At 45.8% G+C, this 20,000-nt stretch overlaps 2 protein-coding genes across 2 annotated transcripts in view; one reads left to right on the forward strand and one right to left on the reverse strand.

The window, feature by feature from the left end:
- Positions 1-1,341: 1,341 nt before the first annotated feature.
- On the reverse strand, positions 1,342-12,506 carry mfn1a (mitofusin 1a). Its single transcript, XM_061084461.1, has 17 exons — positions 12,392-12,506; positions 11,929-12,064; positions 8,481-8,643; positions 7,713-7,837; positions 7,461-7,569; positions 7,272-7,379; positions 6,935-7,124; positions 5,163-5,230; positions 4,961-5,082; positions 4,761-4,887; positions 4,417-4,521; positions 4,154-4,256; positions 3,826-4,046; positions 3,658-3,759; positions 2,214-2,410; positions 1,999-2,133; positions 1,342-1,408 (listed from the first exon to the last, which is right to left on the reverse strand). Exons 1-17 carry the CDS (start codon positions 12,504-12,506, stop codon positions 1,342-1,344), a joined length of 2,193 nt encoding a protein of 730 aa, XP_060940444.1.
- A 2,911-nt stretch (positions 12,507-15,417) lies between these two features.
- The window catches only part of lamc2 (laminin, gamma 2), a 9,891-nt gene continuing 5,308 nt past the window's right edge, over positions 15,418-20,000 (forward strand). The window contains exons 1-9 of the mRNA XM_061084877.1: positions 15,418-15,487; positions 16,555-16,731; positions 16,804-16,921; positions 17,926-18,047; positions 18,152-18,283; positions 18,472-18,661; positions 18,967-19,079; positions 19,147-19,542; positions 19,959-20,000. The exon at positions 19,959-20,000 is cut by the window's right edge and continues 192 nt beyond it. Of these exons, the coding sequence (XP_060940860.1) occupies positions 15,418-15,487; positions 16,555-16,731; positions 16,804-16,921; positions 17,926-18,047; positions 18,152-18,283; positions 18,472-18,661; positions 18,967-19,079; positions 19,147-19,542; positions 19,959-20,000 (1,360 nt within the window). The remainder of the gene's footprint in view (positions 15,488-16,554; positions 16,732-16,803; positions 16,922-17,925; positions 18,048-18,151; positions 18,284-18,471; positions 18,662-18,966; positions 19,080-19,146; positions 19,543-19,958) is intronic.

A 20,000-nucleotide genomic window follows, 5' to 3' on the forward strand; every position in this document is an offset into this window, starting at 1 on the left:
AAGACTCTTAGGACACACACTGTCTCACTGTCTCTGAGGACACACTGTCTCTCTGAGGACACACTCTGTCTCTGAGGACACACACTGTCTCACTGTCTCTGAGGACACACACTGTCTCACTGTCTATGAGGACACACACAGTCTCTTAGGACACACACTGTCTCTGAGGACCCACACTGTCTCACTGTCTCTGAGGACACACACTGTCTCTGAGGACACACACTGTCTCACTGTCTCTGAGGACACACACTGTCTCACTGTCTCTGAGGACACACAGTCTCTGAGGACACACACTGTCTCTGAGGACACACACAGTCTCTGAGGACACACACTGTCTCTGAGGACACACACTGTCTCTGAGGACACACTGTCTCTGAGGACAAACACAGTCTCTGAGGACACACAGTCTCTGAGGACACACTGACTCCACGGGCTCTGAGGACAGACTGTGGTGGAAAAACCTCTGACATCACTACTCAATCCAAACAAAAGGACCTATTGGTAACAGGATGAGCGTCTGGAGACGGGGACAGAACCAGGGGACAGAACCACGGGACAGATCCAGATAGAACCAAGGGCCAGAACCAGGGGACAGAACCAGGGGACAAAACCAAGGGACAAAACAAAGGAACAGAACCAGGGGACAGAACCAGGGGACAGAACCACGGGACAGATCCAGATAGAACCAAGGGCCAGAACCAGGGGACAGAACCAGGGGACAAAACCAAGGGACAAAACAAAGGAACAGAACCAGGGGACAGAACCAGGGGACAGAACCACGGGACAGAACCAGGGGACAAAACCAAGGGACAAAACCAAGGAACAGAACCGGGGGAAATAGAACCAGGGGACAGAACCACGGGACAGAACCAGGGGACAGAACCAGGGGACAGAACCAGGGGACAAAACCAAGGGATAGAACCAGGGGACAGAACCAGGGGACAGGCCTGTGCGACTTGGACCTGGGACTCAGCTTCTTGCTCAATCAAATCAACTGTTTGTCAACCAGAGAAAAACTAAGAGTTTATTTTACATCACTTCATGAAGTTTTAGTTGCTTATTACCCTCCACTGTGTGTGTGTGTGTGTGTGTGTGTGTGTGTGTGTGTGTGTGTGTGTGTGTGTGTGTGTGTGTGTGTGTGTGTGTGTGTGTGTGTGTGTGTGTGTGTGTGTGTGTGTGTGTGTGTGTGTGTGTGTGTGTGTGTGTGTGTGTGTGTGTGTGTGTGTGTGTGTTTGACTGAAGACTTAAACTAAAAAGTTTCCAGGACGAGACTCTTCCTCGTCCAGATTCTACCAGCAGGGGGCGCTGCTCATCGGCAGAACATGGTCCAGGTGTAATTCTTCAGTTTCCCGTCAGGAACCGAGCAGAGAAGGAGTCCAGCTGAGTCTCCAGCTCCGTGGCTCTGTTCCTGGAAACAACAAATATCTTTTATTTATATACAGTCGTTCTACTGTCACTGCTTTGATTTAAACCTTAAACATGTCAGGTTTCTGCCACCAGGGGGCGTCTCAGTCTGAACAATAACGACAGCGGGAGTTTGTTATTGTAGTGACGCAGTGTGGGATTATGGGAGTTGTAGTCTTCTCCTGGGCCCAGGAAATAAAACACACACACTGTGAAGAAGCAAGTCAACTGATCTTCATATCTTTACAACACAACAGGAACAACACTATCTCTACTGTATTGTGATTTCAGTTCACACACGAACAATGAGGTTTGAAAACAAGTCAGATTCTAAATGAACATAAGTAGAAAAACACAAAGAACAACAGAGACTAAAGGAAAAGAGCTTAATGTGTTAAATGTAGATTTTAGTTCCTGAGCTCCAGACAGGGAACAGGAAACCAGTGAAAACTCTGAGGGGGCGGAGCCACCGTGAACTTAAAGCATGACGGACACGTGCTTCCAAAAGTGAACCCATATCCTCTGACACCCCCTGGTGGCTGGCTGCAGTACTGCTCACTGATCCTCTTCCTCTAGCTGAGCGTGACCTCTGACCTGAAGGCCTTGGACCTCCTCTGGATGTTCTCCAGCCTCTGGATCCGGAGGCTCAGCTGGCGGACGTGTCCCTCCAGCTGGGCGGAGCTCCGCTCCACTCGCTCACTCAACCGGCCGAGCGTCGCCATCAGCTCCCTCCGACACAAATCAAAGCTTTCAGATTATCTCAGGTGGGGGCGGAGCCAGGGTGAGTGACAGGTAGAGGGCGGGCTTACTTGCACACTTGCTGGCTGCAGGCGGAGCTTGTGACGGGGATGACGGTTCTGAGGCGGCGAGCGGCGTGCTCCACAAACTGCTGCTTCAGGACACGCTCCCGGCTGGCGTCCGTCCAGGTCAGTTTCTCATACAGGTACAAGAGACCGTACAGAGACAGGGACACGCCCAGGGGACGCCAGCCCACACAACGCCACACCTGTGAGGACATCGCACACCGGAGACTCACACCTGGGACACACACCTGAGACACACATGGGACACACACCTGAGACACACACCTGGGACACACACCTGAGACACACACATGGGACACACACCGGAGACTCACACCTGAGACACACACCTGGGACACACACCTGAGACACACACATGGGACTCACACCTGAGACAGGACCTGAGACACACACCTGAGACACACCTGGGACTCACACCTGGGACACACACCTGAGACACACCTGGGACACACACCGGAGACACACCTGAGACACACACCTGAGACACACCTGGGACACACACCTGAGACACACACCTGAGACACACACCTGAGACACACCTGGGACACACACCTGGGACTCACACCTGAGACACACACCTGAGACACACCTGGGACACACACCTGGGACTCACACCTGAGACACACACCTGAGACACACCTGGGACACACACATGGGACACACACCTGAGACACACACCTGGGAAACACACCTGAGAAACACACCTGAGACTCACACCTGGGACACACACATGGGACACACACATGGGACACACACCTGAGACACACACCTGAGACACACACCTGAGACACACACCTGAGAAACACATCTGGAACACACACCTGAGACACACACCTGGGACACACACCTGGGACACACACATGGGACACACAAATGGGACACACACCTGGGAAACACACCTGAGAAACACACCTGAGACACACACCTGGGACACACACCTGGGACACACACCTGGGACACACACCAGACACACACACCTGAGACACACACCTGAGACACACACCTGAGACACACACACATGACACACACATGACACAAACACCTGAGACACACACCTGGGACACACACCTGAGACACACACATGGGACTCACACCTGAGACACACACCTGAGACACACACCTGGGACACACACCTGAGACACACACATGGGACACACACCTGAGACACACACATGAGACACACACAGTGACACACACACCTGAGACTCACACCTAGGACACACACCTGGGACTCACACCTGAGACACACACATGACACAAACACCTGAGACACACACATGACACAAACACCTGAGACACACACCTGGGACTCACACCTGGGACTCACACCTGAGACACACACCTGAGACACACACCTGAGACACACACATGACACACACACATGACACACACAGTGACACACACACCAGACACACCCACAGTGACGTACCACTCCACCGATCACCAGCACTGTCATGGACGCTCGGGAGGTGACAGAGGCAAGGCCTGTTGCTATGGAAACCACCACCTCATCCTTGAAGCCGGACGCCTCCTGCGGAGACACAAAGTTACGACAAAGCGACAAACAGCAGCCGGGGATCGAACCTCGGACACACACCTGAGGCCGCGGCTCGCCGCCGCTCAGCGCCCGCTTGGCGTTGGCGGCGCCGATGAAGCGAGAGACCAGGGCGGTCCAGCCCAGAGAGAACTGAAACTCGATGTTCTCCTGAAAGTCTGCACAGAGGACGGCCAGGCCGAGGTCATAGGTCAGCTCGAAGCAGGAGGACGGAGCAAAGAGCTGCTCCTGGACGGACGGAGACAGCAGAGGACGGACGCCGTCTGAGGACGGAGCGGAAACAAAGAAGAAACTTTCACCTTCACTCGTCCTCGCCACCTGAGCAGGAGGTCGTCCAGAGTCCGAGGACAAAGTGAGACGCTGCGGTTACCGATCATGTGTCTCTGGGCGTCTCTGATGTCTCTGAGGACGCCGGCGGAGCAGCGGTGAGCCAAGCAGCCGACCAGCCGCTCGTCCACGTGCTGCAGCAGCTTCTGAGGAGAGACACGACCGGCGTCACCGCTGGGGTCACGTGACTCAGCTGCTGAGTCACTGGAAGCAGATGACTCAGCGCTGCCCTCTTGTGGTGTGAGCTGCCTCGGAGTTTTCTAACCACGCAAAACGTTTGTTCGCATCAGAACGTGTTTCACTCACGGTTTTATAGATCTGCAGATTCTCATGTGTCGGACTGAAGTCGCACCTGAACTCCTCCACCAGGACAGGAAGTGAACAGGTCTGATCTGAGAGAGCTGAGGTCACCTGACACACACACACACACACACACACAGACACACACACACACACACACACAGTTACTCTATATCTCAGATACGAAAGCTGCCATCACCGACAGAAACGACAGAAACATCTTTACCAACATTTGTTTGACGTCTACTTTGATTTTTCAGTTTGGTTCTGGTCCCATCTGCCCACATGGAGGAGGTTTATTACCCATAATGCAACTGGTATGTTTGAGTTTAACTTAGAGGATCCTTCACCTTGGCAGAGACGTCCTCACTCAGAGTCTTGATCTTGTCCCGGACGTCGTCCCTCAGGTGGTGAATCTGTCCTCGGACAAAGTCCAGCCGATCCCTCCGCTCCTCCCGCTCCTCCAGGCAGCAGATCCTGAGGTCAGAGGTCAGAGGTCAGAGGTCAGAGTCAGCAGGACATTATGCAACAGTCTGCCGGTCTCCCTCACTTCCTGTCCGCGGAGGCGATGTTGATGTCGTCCATCACAGCTGTGACCAGCTGGCTGACCTGCCGCGCCGTCACCGCGTGCTGCTCGAACTTGGTTTTCACCGCAGACTGAGAGATGACCTCCTGCGGGGTCAGAGGTCATTCACCGTCACAGGTCGGCACAGAGCGTCGGCCTCAGAGCAAACACTGAACCTGCTGCTCACCTCCAGCGTCCTCTCAAACCTCTGGAACTCCCTCAGTCGGTCCTGGAAGCCTTCAGCCAGAGCGCCACCTGCAGGAGGACACAGGAGGTTCAGCTCCACGGGGACGGAGCGGTCACCTGGGCTAGGGATGGGAATCGAGAACCGGTTCTTGTTTAGAACCGGTTCCCAGTGAACCAGTTCCTTGGAATCGTTAGCGAAACTCTTTAACGATTCTGCTAACGGTTCCCTGTGCCGTTGCGCATGCGCGAACTTTTTCATTCAGACGGCAGCAAACATGTCACGGCGGCTACTGCGGCGTCGCTCGGCGGTAACGTCTCAGTCCAACAACAACAGCTCCCTGAGTCCATGGCCCAGAGAGTGCATCAAGAGGTCCAGCTGTACAGAAGTCTGCCCTCCATCCCCTCTACGGATAACGCCACCCTTTGGTGGTGGGACCAGAGACACACTTGACCCCTGCTGTCAGGTCTAGCTGAGTCCTATCTGTGTGTTCAGGCATCCTCCACCCCATCTGAGAGAGCGTTCTCCACGGCTGGAGACACAATTAGTCCTGAGAGATCCCGTATCCTTCCGGAGAAAGCAGACATGCTTATTGTTCTGCACAAGAATTGTTGATTTTGTTGATTACAATTGCTGGTGCAGACTTGATGGTATTTGCCGCTGCTAGTTTAATTTTTGGCAGCTCAGTTTTCATATACCCTTTTTAAAAAAGGAAGGAGCATTGTAGTTTCTAGTAACATGTTTAAATTAAACAGAGTAAGTTTTATTTAAGTTATATAAGTTTTATTTTATCGTAATTTCTACAGAAGAATGTCAGGTTTATCTTTAGTTCAAGAGGAATACGTGAATGTTTTTGGTTATTTAAAAAATTTAAATGTTTATGTATACATACTGTATGTGGTGTGCATCATTATAGAAAATTATATAAAAGAAAATTAATGTAAATAAACCCGTTTGTGCTCTTTTTCCCCCCCCCCTTGCCCAAAAAGAATCGATAAGAGAATCGATAAGGAATCGAATCGATAAGGAATCGAAATCGTTAAAATCTTATCAATACTCATCCCTAACCTGGGCTGAGTTCAGTTGCTATGGTTACACCTGGTGTCAGGCTGGAGGTGAGTGAGGAGGAGACTGCAGCGCCCTCCCCTGGTGAGGGGCTGTCACTGCAGGAGAAGTTTACACTCTAATGTGACTGATGTCTGTTGTTGTTTTAACACCTGTCTCACCTGTCTCACCTGTCTCACCCCTCTCACCTGTCTCCCCTGTCTCACCTGTCTCACCTGTCTCCCCTGTCTCACCCGTCTCACCTGTCTCACCTGTCTCCCCTGTCTCACCTGTCTCCCCTGTCTCACCTGTCTCCCCTGTCTCCCCTGTCTCCCCTGTCTCAGCTGTCTCACCTGTCTGACCTGTCTCACCTGTCTGACCTGTCTCACCTGTCTCCCCTGTCTCACCTGTCTCCCCTGTCTCCCCTGTCTCCCCTGTCTCCCCTGTCTCACCTGTCTCACCCCTCTCACCTGTCTCCCCTGTCTCCCCTGTCTCACCTGTCTCACCTGTCTCACCCCTCTCACCTGTCTCCCCTGTCTCACCCATCTCACCTGTCTCACCTGTCTCACCTGTCTCACCTGTCTCACCTGTCTCCCCTGTCTCTCCTGTCTCGCCTCTCTCACCTGTCTCCCCTGTCTCCCCTCTCTCACCCGTCTCCCCTCTCTCACCTGTCTCACCTGTCTCACCCGTCTCACCTGTCTCACCTGTCTCACCCGTCTCACCTGTCTCACCTGTCTCCCCTGTCTCACCTGTCTCACCCGTCTCACCTGTCTCAGGCATGCCCTGCGCCCGCTGCATCCTGGAGCTCAGGACTTCTCTAGCAGAGACGAAGAAGATCCTCCCCGGAGCCTCGTCCACAGCAAGTGTCCTCAGCTCGTCCGACAGGAAGCTCACACAGCGGTCCACGTGCTGCTTCCTCACCTGGACAGCAGGGGGCACCAGTGAGTCACACGTCTCTGACTCTGTTTACTGTCACACTGATGGAAAGTCTGATTATGTCTTTGTCACACACTGACACACACACACACACACACACACACACACACACACACACACACACACACACACCTTCTCCATGTACTCGGGCTCGCTCACTGACGCGTCCCATCTGTTGAGCAGGATGAAGATATTCGGTTTTGAAATTCTCTCACTGACTTTGTGGAAGAAAAGTTTCTCCTGAAAACAGAAGACGACACATTGAAGGAATTAAAGTCAAACACCTGTCGTTCACAGGTCGTCCTGCAGGGGGCACCTCACCGTGTTCATCAGCGTCGACTCCGCGTTTCCCACGAGGACGAACACGTCAGCGTCCAGACAGAACTTATCGATCCAGCTGTCCAGCTCCAGAGTCACGTCTGTCCCAGGACTGGGTCAAAGGTCAGAGACGACATGACCTTTAACTCATCATCATAGGGACAGACAGAGACAGAGACAGACAGGGACAGACAGGGACAGACAGGGACAGACAGGGACAGACAGGGACAGACAGAGACACGTGGACAGAGGTACCTGTCCATCAGCACCAGGTGGTCTCTCAGCAGAGCGCAGCAGCTCTGAGGCCAGAAGACTCGGACGAGGCTGCCGGACTCGAGAGTCGGATCCATGTGGAGAGCGTGAGCGAGCTGGTTCACCGTCTGAGGACAGAGAGGGAGAGGGAGAGGGAGAGGGAGAGGGAGAGGGAGAGGGAGAGGGAGAGGGAGAGGGAGAGGGAGAGGGAGACGGAGACGGAGACGGAGAGAGGGAGAGGGAGAGGGAGAGGGAGAGGGAGAGGGAGAGGGAGAGGGAGAGGGAGAGGGAGAGGGAGAGGGAGAGGGAGAGGGTGAGGGAGAGGAAGAGGGAGAGGGAGACGGAGAGGGAGAGGGAGAGGGAGAGGGAGAGGGAGAGGGAGAGGGAGAGGGAGAGGGTGAGGGAGAGGGAGAGGGAGAGGGAGAGGGAGAGGGAGAGGGAGACGGAGAGAGGGAGAGGGAGAGGGAGAGATGGAGAGGGAGAGGGAGAGACGGAGACGGAGATGGACACGGAGAGGGAGAGGGAGAGGGAGACGGAGAGGGAGACGGAGACGGAGAGGGAGACGGAGAGGGAGACGGAGACGGAGACGGACACGGAGACGGACACGGACACGGACACGGACACGGACACGGACACGGACACGGACACGGACACGGACACGGACACGGACACGGAGACGGAGAGGGAGAGGGAGACGAGACGAGGACAGAGACGTCAGACATCAACAGATTATTTCAACCTCTGGACACTTCAGTTACTGCGTGAACCTACAGTGAGGCTCCGCCTCTCGGGGGACGCCTCGGTGTGGAGGTAGGCCTGGTCCCCGTCCGTCCCCTCCACGCTCAGGAAGCAGTTGGTGGTGTGGCCGATGCCGCTCGGCAGCACGCGCTCACGCAGCATGGCGTTGATCACCGTGCTTTTCCCGTTACTAGTTCTAAAGATGATACACATGAGTCACGTGACCAGCTGACAGCCAATCACAGAGCTCGATTCATCTGATGCATGAATCGTTCTGTCTTGATTTGTGTTCTGGTTTGTTCCTCATGGTTGATGAACTTATTGTGAGATGAAAGCTCAATGTAATGTAATATAATGTAATGTAATGTAATGTAATGTAATGTAATATAATATAATATAATGTAATGTAATATAATGTAAAGTAATGTAATGTAACGTAATATAATGTATTATAATGAAATGTAATGTAATGTAATATAATATAATGTAATGTAATGTAATGTAATGTAATATAATGTAATGTAATATAATGTAATGTAATGTAATATATTATAATGTAATGTAATATAATGTAAAGTAATGTAATGTAATGTAACGTAATATAATGTAATATAATGAAATGTAATGTAATGTAATGTAATATAATATAATATAATGTAATGTAATGTAATATAATATAATATGATGTAATGTAATATAATGTAAAGTAATTAGGGCTGGGCAAGTTAACTCGTTTTAATCGAGTTAACTCAAGTGATGAGTTAACTCGATTAATTATTTTATCGCGCATTAACTCAGGTTTGATTATTTATTGTTTTATTGTGAAAGTCAGGCTTTTATTTTGTGAAAGTCTGTTGCTGACTGCTGCGGAACAGGAAAAAAGAAAATAATTGGCGGATAAACAACCATGGATAAGGGTACGGAGCTTTTACATGGCCATTTTCATTTCAAAGTCCTTCCAGACGGCAGAGTCGACAGAACCAAAGTTATTTGTAGCCACTGCCAAGATTAATTTTCTTATCACCGGAGCACTTCCTGTCTAAAATATCACCTGAATGCAAAACACACAGTTGATATCAGCAAATCACTCAACGAAACAGCGAGCGGAGCGAGGCTTCGGCAGACTACGTTAGACGCAGGGAGGAGTATACATGTTTCATAACGAAGAGGATAACATTAATGCCCTGGCAGTGGCATTGAGCTTTAACTTTGTATTTGCTTTGCTAACATTGTTAAGTTGAGATTTACACTGAATATTTTATTTAACTGCTACTGTATTAAATGCTGATGTTAAAAGTGTTTGCACAACAAATGTTATGGCACTTTCGTTCATATGGCAGAACATTGAAAATAAAATTGCGCTATACACTACTTTTTAATTCATTATTGGATTTTGCGTATACAAATGCGATTAATCGCGATTATCAGGGAAATCATGCGATTAATCCGATTAAAACTTTCAATCGTTGCCCAGCCCTAAAAGTAATGTAATGTAATGTAATGTAATATAATATAATGTAATGTAATGTAATGAAATGCAATGTAATGTAATGTAATATAATGTAAAGTAATGTAATGTAATGTAATATAATGTAATATAATGAAATGCAATGTAATGTAATGTAACATAATGTAATGTCATGTAATGTAATATAATTTAATGTAATGTAATATAATGTAATATAATATAATGTAAAGTAATGTAATGTAATATAATGGAATGGAATGTAATATAATGTAATGTAATATAATGTAAAGTAATGTAGTGTAATATAATGTAAAGTAATGTAATGTAATGTAATATAATGTAATATAATGTAATGTAATATAATGTAAAGTAATGTAATGTAATATAATGTAAAGTAATATAATGTAATATAATGTAATGTAATGTAATATAATATAATATAATATAATATAATGTAATGTAATGTAATATAATGTAAAGTAATGTAATGTAATGTAACGTATTATAATGTAATATAATGAAATGTAATGTAATGTAATATAATGTAATGTAATGTTATATAATGTAATGTAATATAATGTAAAGTAATGTAATGTAATATAATGTAAAGTAATATAATGTAATATAATGAAATGTAATGTAATGTAATGTAATGTAATGTAATATAATGTAAAGTAATGTAATGTAATGTAACGTAATATAATGTAATATAATGAAATGTAATGTAATGTAATATAATGTAATGTAATGTTATATAATGTCATGTAATATAATGTAAAGTAATATAATGTAATATAATATAATGTAATATAATGAAATGTAATGTAATGTATTGTAATATAATGTAAAGTAATATAATGTAATATAATATAATGTAATATAATGAAATGTAATGTAATGTAATGTATTGTAATATAATGTAAAGTAATATAATGTAATATAATATAATGTAATATAATGAAATGTAATGTAATATAATGTAAAGTAATGTAATGTTGTATAATGTCATGTAATATAATGTAAAGTAATATAATGTAATATAATATAATGTAATATAATGAAATGTAATGTAATGTATTGTAATATAATGTAAAGTAATATAATGTAATATAATATAATGTAATATAATGAAATGTAATGTAATGTATTGTAATATAATGTAAAGTAATATAATGTAATATAATATAATGTAATATAATGAAATGTAATGTAATGTCATGTAATATAATGTAAAGTAATATAATGTAATATAATATAATGTAATATAATGAAATGTAATGTAATGTATTGTAATATAATGTAATATAATGTAATGTAATGTAATGTTATATAATGTAATATAATGTAAAGTAATATAATGTAATATAATGAAATGTAATGTAATGTATTGTAATATAATGTAATATAATGAAATGTAATGTAATGTCATGTAATATAATGTAAAGTAATATAATGTAATATAATATAATGTAATATAATGAAATGTAATGTAATGTATTGTAATATAATGTAATGTAATGTAATGTAATGTTATATAATGTAATATAATGTAAAGTAATGTAATGTAATGTTATATAATGTAATATAATGTAAAGTAATGTAATGTAATGTAATGTAAAGTAATGTAATGTAATGTAATGTAATGTAAAGTAATATAATGTATTGTAATATAATGTAATGTAATATAATATAATGTAATATAATGAAATGTAATGTAATGTATTGTAATATAATGTAATGTATTGTAATATAATGTAGTATAATGTAAAGTAATATAATGTAATATAATGAAATGTAATGTAATGTATTGTAATATAATGTAATGGTGCTAATCTGACTCACTTTACATCACTTTTGTTGTTTATTTCTTCCAAAAAAGAAATGTTGTCATTAAACTGTAAATGTGATGAAAAGTTCATGTTCTTTAAACACAACACTTCGTATGATGGAAATGTTTTTTAATAACCACGTGATGTTTCTTGTTCCCTGAGCGCGTGGCGTTCCCTCGGTTACCTGCCGAAGAACGCCACCTTCATGTGTCTCCGCAGCAGGACGTCCCTGATGGTCCTCAGCTTGGAGACGCAGCTCCGCACCTCCACGCTCTGCTGCTCCAGCGCCGCCGGGTCCAGGTCATCGCTCCGCCCGGCCTCTGACATCACACAACACAGGGAGGTCACCGCACCACCTCCAGCACAAACTCAGGCTTCTGATTGGTCACCTTTGTATTGTTTTCACTGGCGACCCCTAGTGGTCAGAGGCGTTGGTGTCGATATCTGAACAACAACTCGAGGGAACTTCCTCAGATTCATTCATAAGATTTCAGAGGTCAAAGGTCACAGTGAACGTAACATGTGTGTGTGTGTGTGTGTGTGTGTGTGAGTGTGAGTGTGTGTGTGTGTGTGTGTGTGTGTGTGTGTGTGTGTGTGAGTGTGAGTGTGAGTGTGTGTGTGTGTGTGTGTGTGTGTGTGTGTCTGACCGTCCACAAATGCAGAGCCGTCCTTCACAAAGTCCAGCAGCTGATCAAAGATGGAGGTGATCGAACGCTTCGCTTCAACGAAACGACGCAAAGGAGACGGATCCTCATCGTCCATCACACCTGCAGACACACACACACACACACACACACACCTGCAGACACACACACACCTGCAGACACACACACACACACACACACACACACACACACACACACACACCTGCAGACACACACACACCTGCAGACACACACACACACCTGCAGACACACACACACCTGCAGACACACACACACACACAAACACACACCTGCAGACACACACACACACACAAACACACACCTGCAGACACACACACACCTGCAGACAGACACACACACACACACACACACATTTGAATGATCGACACAAACTCTTGGACAAATTGACAATAACTGTGTATAACATGTGTGTGTGAGTTTTTACCGTGTGTTGTGTCTCGGGGTCAGAGGTCACTTGAGTTTCCGAGGTTCGTCTCTGCCGTCAGCTCCCATCTCTCCTCTGCTCCACACGAGCACACATCAACTGATCCTTAACACACAAAGCTCAGCTTACACTGTGTGTGTGTGTGTGTGTCTCTGCAGGTGTGTGTGTGTGTGTGTGTGTGTGTGTGTGTGTGTGTGTGTGTGTGTGTGTGTGTGTGTGTGTGTGTGTGCAGATAGATCCTCTTAGCAGGACTTAGAGCTGCTTCACCTGCAGCTTCAACAGCCTGCTACTGTCTCAGGTGTCTGTGTGTGTGTGTGTGTGTGTGTGTGTGTGTGTGTGTTTGAGTGTGTGTGTTTGAGTGTCTGTGTGTGTGTGTTTGTGTGTTTGAGTGTCTGTGTTTGTGTCTAAATCGTGTGTTGTTCATTTCATTCATTCATGTCCTGCAAGAACATTTTTCCCGAGGAGAGCAAAAGCATCACTTGCCTCTGATTGGTTATTAGAATATCAGAGCAGGCCAATCAGAGGCCGAGCAGGGTGTGCCTCTGATTGGCTTACTCTTCTCCTGATTAACAGAACTCACAATCTCATTGGAGGGGGGGGGGGGGGGGGCTCTTACTTCTATACACCCCCCCACAGAACTGGTTACCAGTTTTGGTTTTAAGTTGAGTTTTCTTTGTAAAATAAATAAATAATAAATACTCCAACTGTTGAACTCTGTGACCTTCCTTGTTTCTTGTTTCTCACAACATGAGCCAATGAAACACTAGGCTGAAGACTAAGTTAAAGACTAGGTTTAATGTTAAAGACTAAGTTAAAGACTAAGTTAAAGACTAGGTTAAAAATTAGATAAGTTAAAGACTAAGTTAAAGACTAAGTTAAAGACTAGGTTTAAGGTTAAAGACTAAGTTAAAGACTAAGTTAAAGACTAAGTTAAAGACTAGGTTAAAGATTAGATAAGTTAAAGACTAAGTTAAAGACTAAGTTAAAGACTAGGTTTAAGGTTAAAGACTAAGTTAAAGACTAAGTTAAAGACTAAGTTAAAGACTAGGTTAAAGATTAGATAAGTTAAAGACTAAGTTAAAGACTAAGTTAAAGACTAGGTTTAAGGATAAAGACTAAGTTAAAGAGTAAGTTAAAGGTTAAAGACTAAGTTAAAGACTAAGTTAAAGACTAAGTTAAAGACCAGGTTAAAGGCTGAAGAAGAAACCTATATAAATAAAGAACAGCAGGTAATTGGGTTCTAAGCATCTTTCATAACATTTCATAGAAGAACACTTCTTTGCCACCTGTGAAAACCCATCCTGTAATTTGGAAAATCGACCTCTGCTAGTGCAATTCTTTTTGATTTGTAGTTTTCCCTTTTGACTTATTATAAGATATGGATTCACGTTTATCCTTTTGAATTATTTTCTTCTTCTCTTTTGCTCTTACTAGTTATGATCTGTCTCTGTGTAGTTCAGCGTCTTGAATCTACCTCTGAAAGAGGCTTCATGAATAAACTTGCCCTCAACCGACAGAAAGCTTCTTCCAGAATCATTAATGTAACGTGTGCTTTGAGTTGTGAGTCATGTCCCGTCTGCTGCCGCGGAGGAGGAGGAGCTTCAGAGTTCTCCTGCAGCCGACACAGACGAACCAGAGTTCGGCTTCATGTTTATTCGCTGTTGTCCATTTGTGTTTCCACTGTGTGTTCAGGTCCAGGAAACTTTCCGAGCTGTGAGGTTCAGGTGTTGATAACGTGTGTGCTCAGGGTGTGGCGTTGTCACGGTAACAGGGTGTGGCCCTGTGTGTGTCTGTGTGTGTGTGTGTGTTTGATAGGGCCTGCGGCGATGTTTTTGTGGTGGGGAAAGTGCTTATGAATGTGTAAGCAAGTATTGGCAGGGTGTGTGTGGTGGATCATAGTGTGTGTGTGAGTGAGTAAGTGTGTGTCTGAGGTTCAGGGTGTGTGTGTCTGTGTGTGTGTGTGTGTGTGTGTGTGTGTGTGTGTGTGTGTGTGTCAGGGTGTGTCGTACCTCAGGACACAGTTCACAGCTGCACACTGTGATTCAAGACAAACAAACGGTTTTATATCCTCAGGAGATAATAAAATCCTCGTTAACAGGATTATAAAAGTGTTGATATATTCGTAGATTATTAATATTTTGATTTTATTGATCATATTGATGAATGTTTTCTTCTTCTGGTGAGTGATTGATTGTGGATTCCTCCTCCGCTGTGGTCTTCATGTTTCAGGGACAGACGATCTTTGACTTCATGTCCTCACTCAGATTTTTTATTTTCTGTCTTGTGAAACGTCTTTGTTTCATAAAAATGTAAATGTGATGTAAGAGTCCAGAACAACGCCCCAGACTGTCCCGACACTCCGAGGCTGACACACTGCAGCCGTCATATCCTCTGACTGAGTGTGTGTGTGTGTGTGTGTGTGTGTGTGTGTGTGTGTGTGTGAATCACATGTGAGTAACTGTGATCCACTTTGTGCAGCCTGTTCAGACCTGCAGCAGCAGAGCAGATAAAAGTCGACTCTTTGAGGATCTGGAGGATTCGGGTCTGAACTCTTTGGATCAACATGTGGAGCAGCAGCTGGATTTTACTTTTATCTGCACTTTGTGTCGTCGAGGCCACAAACTCGTTTTACTGTGAGTGTCAAACCCTCTTTCTTTCTTTCTGCTCAGCATCTTTAACTCTCATGCTCGTTTCTTTTCTTTTGTTTTGATCTGATCTGTTTTCACTGTAGAAGAGAAGTAGAATCTTAAACCTCTTTCTTGCCAGAAGTGCCTTTTGAGTTCTTGAAGCTTTTTGTATTAATTACAGGTGAATCTCCTCAGTTCCTCCTCAGAGGTTTGATCTTAAAGAGCAGTAAGATCTGATGTCTCCATATTATCTCTATAAATGTTGTAAAAGCAGTTTCTGCTGATATTAATATTTTTACAACTGGAACCATTGTACTGTGGTGGTTTGTCTCCACTAACTAGTCAAGTTGGGTCACTGTGACCTTTGACCTCTGAGGTCTAATCACTTCATCTGTGAGTCAAGGAGAGTTTTTTTACCAATTTTGGAAATATTCTCTGGAGATGTTCTTGAGATATTGTGTTCACTGAATGAGACGGATGCACAACCTACTTCTGGCCACTGGGTGTCGCTCCATGAAAAGTGAGGATTGATGTCCATGTTTAAGTTTCATTACCACAACATAACACATTGAATTATATTACATCACACATACGTTTATTGTCAGTGCAACAGAATGAAGTTTAACACAAATAAATAAACTGGACCTATGATCAATAAATCAGTGTTAATATGATTGTTCCATCAGCTGTGATCGTTGATGTAATGATGATCTGTGTGAGGCTGTAAACAATGTTCAACACAACACATGAGTCACATGTGTGTTAAATGTGTGTAACACGTCAGAGTGAGTCCATGTGAGGAACCAGCAGGACGATGAGTGGAAGCTTCTCAGAGAGCGAGTGGACGTGATGATGAAGAAGAGGAGCCGGACACGTAGAAGACGAAGACGTCATAAATGATGCATCATATAATATATATAATATATATAATATATATAATATATATAATCACAACGTTTGACGATCAGTCACTTAATGATAACATTAAAAACACAAAACAACCTGAAGAGTGAGAATCAAATCCAAAGAAAGATCAATAAAGTGAACTTGTCTCTTCCTCGTGTCCTCGGCAGCGACCGTCCGCTGCGGCTGCAATGGACGATCTACTTCCTGCCTGCGAGACGCTCTGGGTCTGCACTGCGTCGACTGCCAGGGCAACACGGAGGGACGCCACTGCCAGCACTGCAAGGCCGGCTTCTTCCTGCAGGGGGCAGCACTGAGCTGCACGCCCTGCCGCTGCAACCCTACAGGTGAGAAAGCTCGTTGTCCTTGAGAGACGTCCTACAGGTGCTGGACGTCTCACACTGTCTCTTGTCCTCCAGGGTCTGCCAGTGCTACGTGTGACAGCAGGGGGCGCTGCAGCTGCAGAGAAGGTGTGTCAGGAGAGAAGTGCAGCCGCTGCCCGGACGGACCAATCGGACCGAGCGGCTGCTCGCAAAGGTAAACAACTGTCTTCACGCATTCCAACACGTCCTCTTTCAGAGACTCTTACAAGAAGATGATACATGAACACCTCAACTCTTCTGAGATCTTTGACTTTTGCTTCCTTTAGTTACAGTACTCCGTTTGGTTACAGTACTTCAGTAACAGTACTTTGTTTAGTTACAGTACTTCGTTTAGTTACAGTACTTCAGTAACAGTACTTTGTTTAGTTACAGTACCTCGTTTAGTTACAGTACCTCAGTAATAGTACTTTGTTTAGTTACAGTACTTTGTTTAGTTACTTTGTTTAGTTACAGTACTTTGTTTAGTTACAGTACCTCAGTAACTGTTACTAAACAAAGTACTGTTACTGAAGTACTGTAACTAAACAAAGTACTGTTACTGAAGTACTGTAACTAAACAAAGTACTGTTACTGAAGTACTGTAACCAAACGGAGTACTGTAACTAAACGAAGTACTGTAACTAAACGTGCTTGTTCTCTATCAAAGTGTCAACATCACCTGCAGCTTTCATGTTTTCACTTTAACTCACACTAACATGTGAGTTACTTATTTAACTCACATGTTGACAACAGTTACACACTTCACTTCCCATCAACACTTTGATCTAACACACGATCATCACAGCTCAGGCGTCTCTTCACCGGATCCTTTCCTCTCTTTTCAGTGTCGATACTTTAAACTTATTTCTGTATTTGCACTTGAACTCATTTCACTGTTGAATTCCCTCTGACACTTTACAACACATCGTCTCTTCTGTTCTCGCAGATTCAACGTCTTTGAGTTTCTAATTGTTATTGTTTTTTGTTCAGTGCTTTTGTTTTATTTCTCACTTCAGCTTTATTCAGTGTTGATCCTTCACACTCCTCAGGAATCGTAACACGTTGTTTAAACGTCTTCCAGCGTTTCCTCTTCCTCTTCCTCTTCCTCTTCCTCTCTTCACTGCCTCAGGTTTAACTTGTGCTTGTTTTTCCCGTCCTCGCCGCTCGCTGGTTTCTCAGACGTCCAACCAGAGAGGATTCTGGGAGTCGGACTCAGGCGTGTTTCTGTTACGGCCACAGCAGCAGGTGTTCTGCTCAGTTCGGTTTCTCCGTCCACCACATCACGTCGACCTTCACCAAAGGTAACCACCACTCCCCTTCACAATAAAAGACTAATGTTAGCGTCAACGTTCTGGGATTCATTTCCAAATGAGAGCATCAGGAAGTGCGTGTTGTGATGTCTCAGGTGTGGACGGCTGGACGGCAGCGACGGCTCAGGGCCGCCCCCCCACAGACGTCGACTTCCGCTGGTCCCCGACTCACCTGGACCTGGAGGTCATCTCCAGAACCAGTCTGCCGGTCTACCTGTCCGCCCCAGGTGAGAATAAGCCCCGCCTCCCTGACCTTCCTGCGTCTCCTTTCATGACTCTTCATGTCTCCTCCCTCTCTCCTTCACCTTTTTCTTCTTTCCTTCATCCTCCTTTCCTCCTTTCCTCTCCGATGGAGTCTCTCTCCATCTCCAAGCCTTTCCTTTGCTCACCAGGTGCTTCCTCTCCTCTTCCACAGCTCCTTACCTGGGGAACCAGCTGCTCAGTTATGGTCAGAACTTCTCCTTCTCTCTGCGCCTGGACCGTGGCGTTCGACACCCGTCCACCAATGACGTGGTCCTGGAAGGTGGGGGCCTGAGGGTCTCGGCCTCGCTGGGCGACCTGCGATCTATTGTCCCCTGTGGACAGAAAATCAAGTACAGCTTCAGGTCAGTAATCTGACAGCCTCCACCCACCCGGGGCTCCTCTGTGGATAAATGAAACGCTCCCGTCTCCACACTTGATCTCATCCTTGTTTCAACTTTAACATTTTTTCTTCACATTCCTGAAGTCGCAGAACAAGTAGAAACAGATCTGCTGCTGAGACTCTGACAATAAAACATGACTCACTGGGAACACAAACACATCACACACACACACACACACATACCGAATACGCACACACATATATATACACACACACACATATATATACACACAAATTAAATATAAACATGTTGTGTTGGATGATCAGATTGGACGAGCAGCCCAGCAGCAGGTGGCTTCCTCAGATCTCCTCCTTCCAGTTCCAGACGCTGCTGCAGAATCTCACCGCCGTCAGGATCCGGGCGACGTTTGGTGAGAGCGGTGAGTTTATGCTTCATCAGCAGTTCTGTTGAACCAGCAGCTGAGTGACCCTGGTGTGTCTTTTCAGGACGTGGTTACCTTGACAACGTTGAGTTGGTGTCAGCACGGCGTGGCGATGGCGTCCCGGCCCCCTGGGTCCAGGCCTGCAGCTGCCCCCCCGGGTACGAGGGCGAGTCCTGCGAACGCTGCTCGGACGGATTCAGGCGCCGGACCCCGGGCGCCGGCGCCTTCAGCCCCTGTGAGCGCTGCAGCTGCAGAGGAGGCAGCTGCGACCCTCAGACCGGAGACTGCTACTCCGCTGACGAGACGCCCGGAGAGCAGAGCTGCTCCCGGGGGTCTTACCGGAACCCCTGGACGAGCCCCCCCAGCTGTGTGAAGTGTCCCTGTCCCGAGGGCGTGTCCTGTTCGCTGGCCGCTGGTTCACTGCAGCCTCAGTGTGACCGCTGTCCGGACGCCACCGCCGGTAAGAGCCCGGGTCAGAGGAGCGCTTCCTCTTGTTCTCTGATGTCAGGTGATGATTGAGCCTGATTATGAATCTGAAACGAGGTCAATTATTTGAGGCCAAGATTCATTGTGCGCCGAGAGGAAGCTAACGAGTTAGCATCCAGGCGTTAAGCTGCTGACGTGAAGAGGACGTCCTGTGTCCATCAGACTCTGCAGCTCGGCCTCTGGGCTCCAGTCAATCCACCTCTCAGACCAGGTCCAGGACCCGTGTGATGGTTCAGGTTCATGATCCTGGATCCAGGTGGAACCAACTGGACCAGAGGCTCAGAGACGAGCCGAGTCCTGTGGAACGAGCCGGAAGGAAATATAAAGTTATAATCATTCCAACGTATTAAATGAGATATTTGAACCTGTCGTTGTTCCGTCTGACTTCAGGTCCTCGCTGTGATGTCTGTCAGGAGGGTTACTATGGCAACC

Source organism: Limanda limanda, chromosome 13 (assembly GCF_963576545.1).
Source record: "Limanda limanda chromosome 13, fLimLim1.1, whole genome shotgun sequence".
Classification (NCBI taxonomy): Eukaryota; Metazoa; Chordata; class Actinopteri; order Pleuronectiformes; family Pleuronectidae; genus Limanda; species Limanda limanda.

Coding starts and splice junctions, on each gene's coding strand:
- mfn1a (XM_061084461.1), bottom strand. CDS start 12,506: ATGGACGATGAGGATCCGTCTCCTTTGCGTCGTTTCGTTGAAGCGAAG. Junction 5,231..6,934: donor AGGTGAGACAGGGGAGACAG/GTGAGACAGGTG, acceptor GTCCTCCTGCAG/GTGGCGCTCTGGCTGAAGGC. Junction 4,522..4,760: donor GTGAGGACGTCTCTGCCAAG/GTGAAGGATCCT, acceptor TGTGTGTGTCAG/GTGACCTCAGCTCTCTCAGA.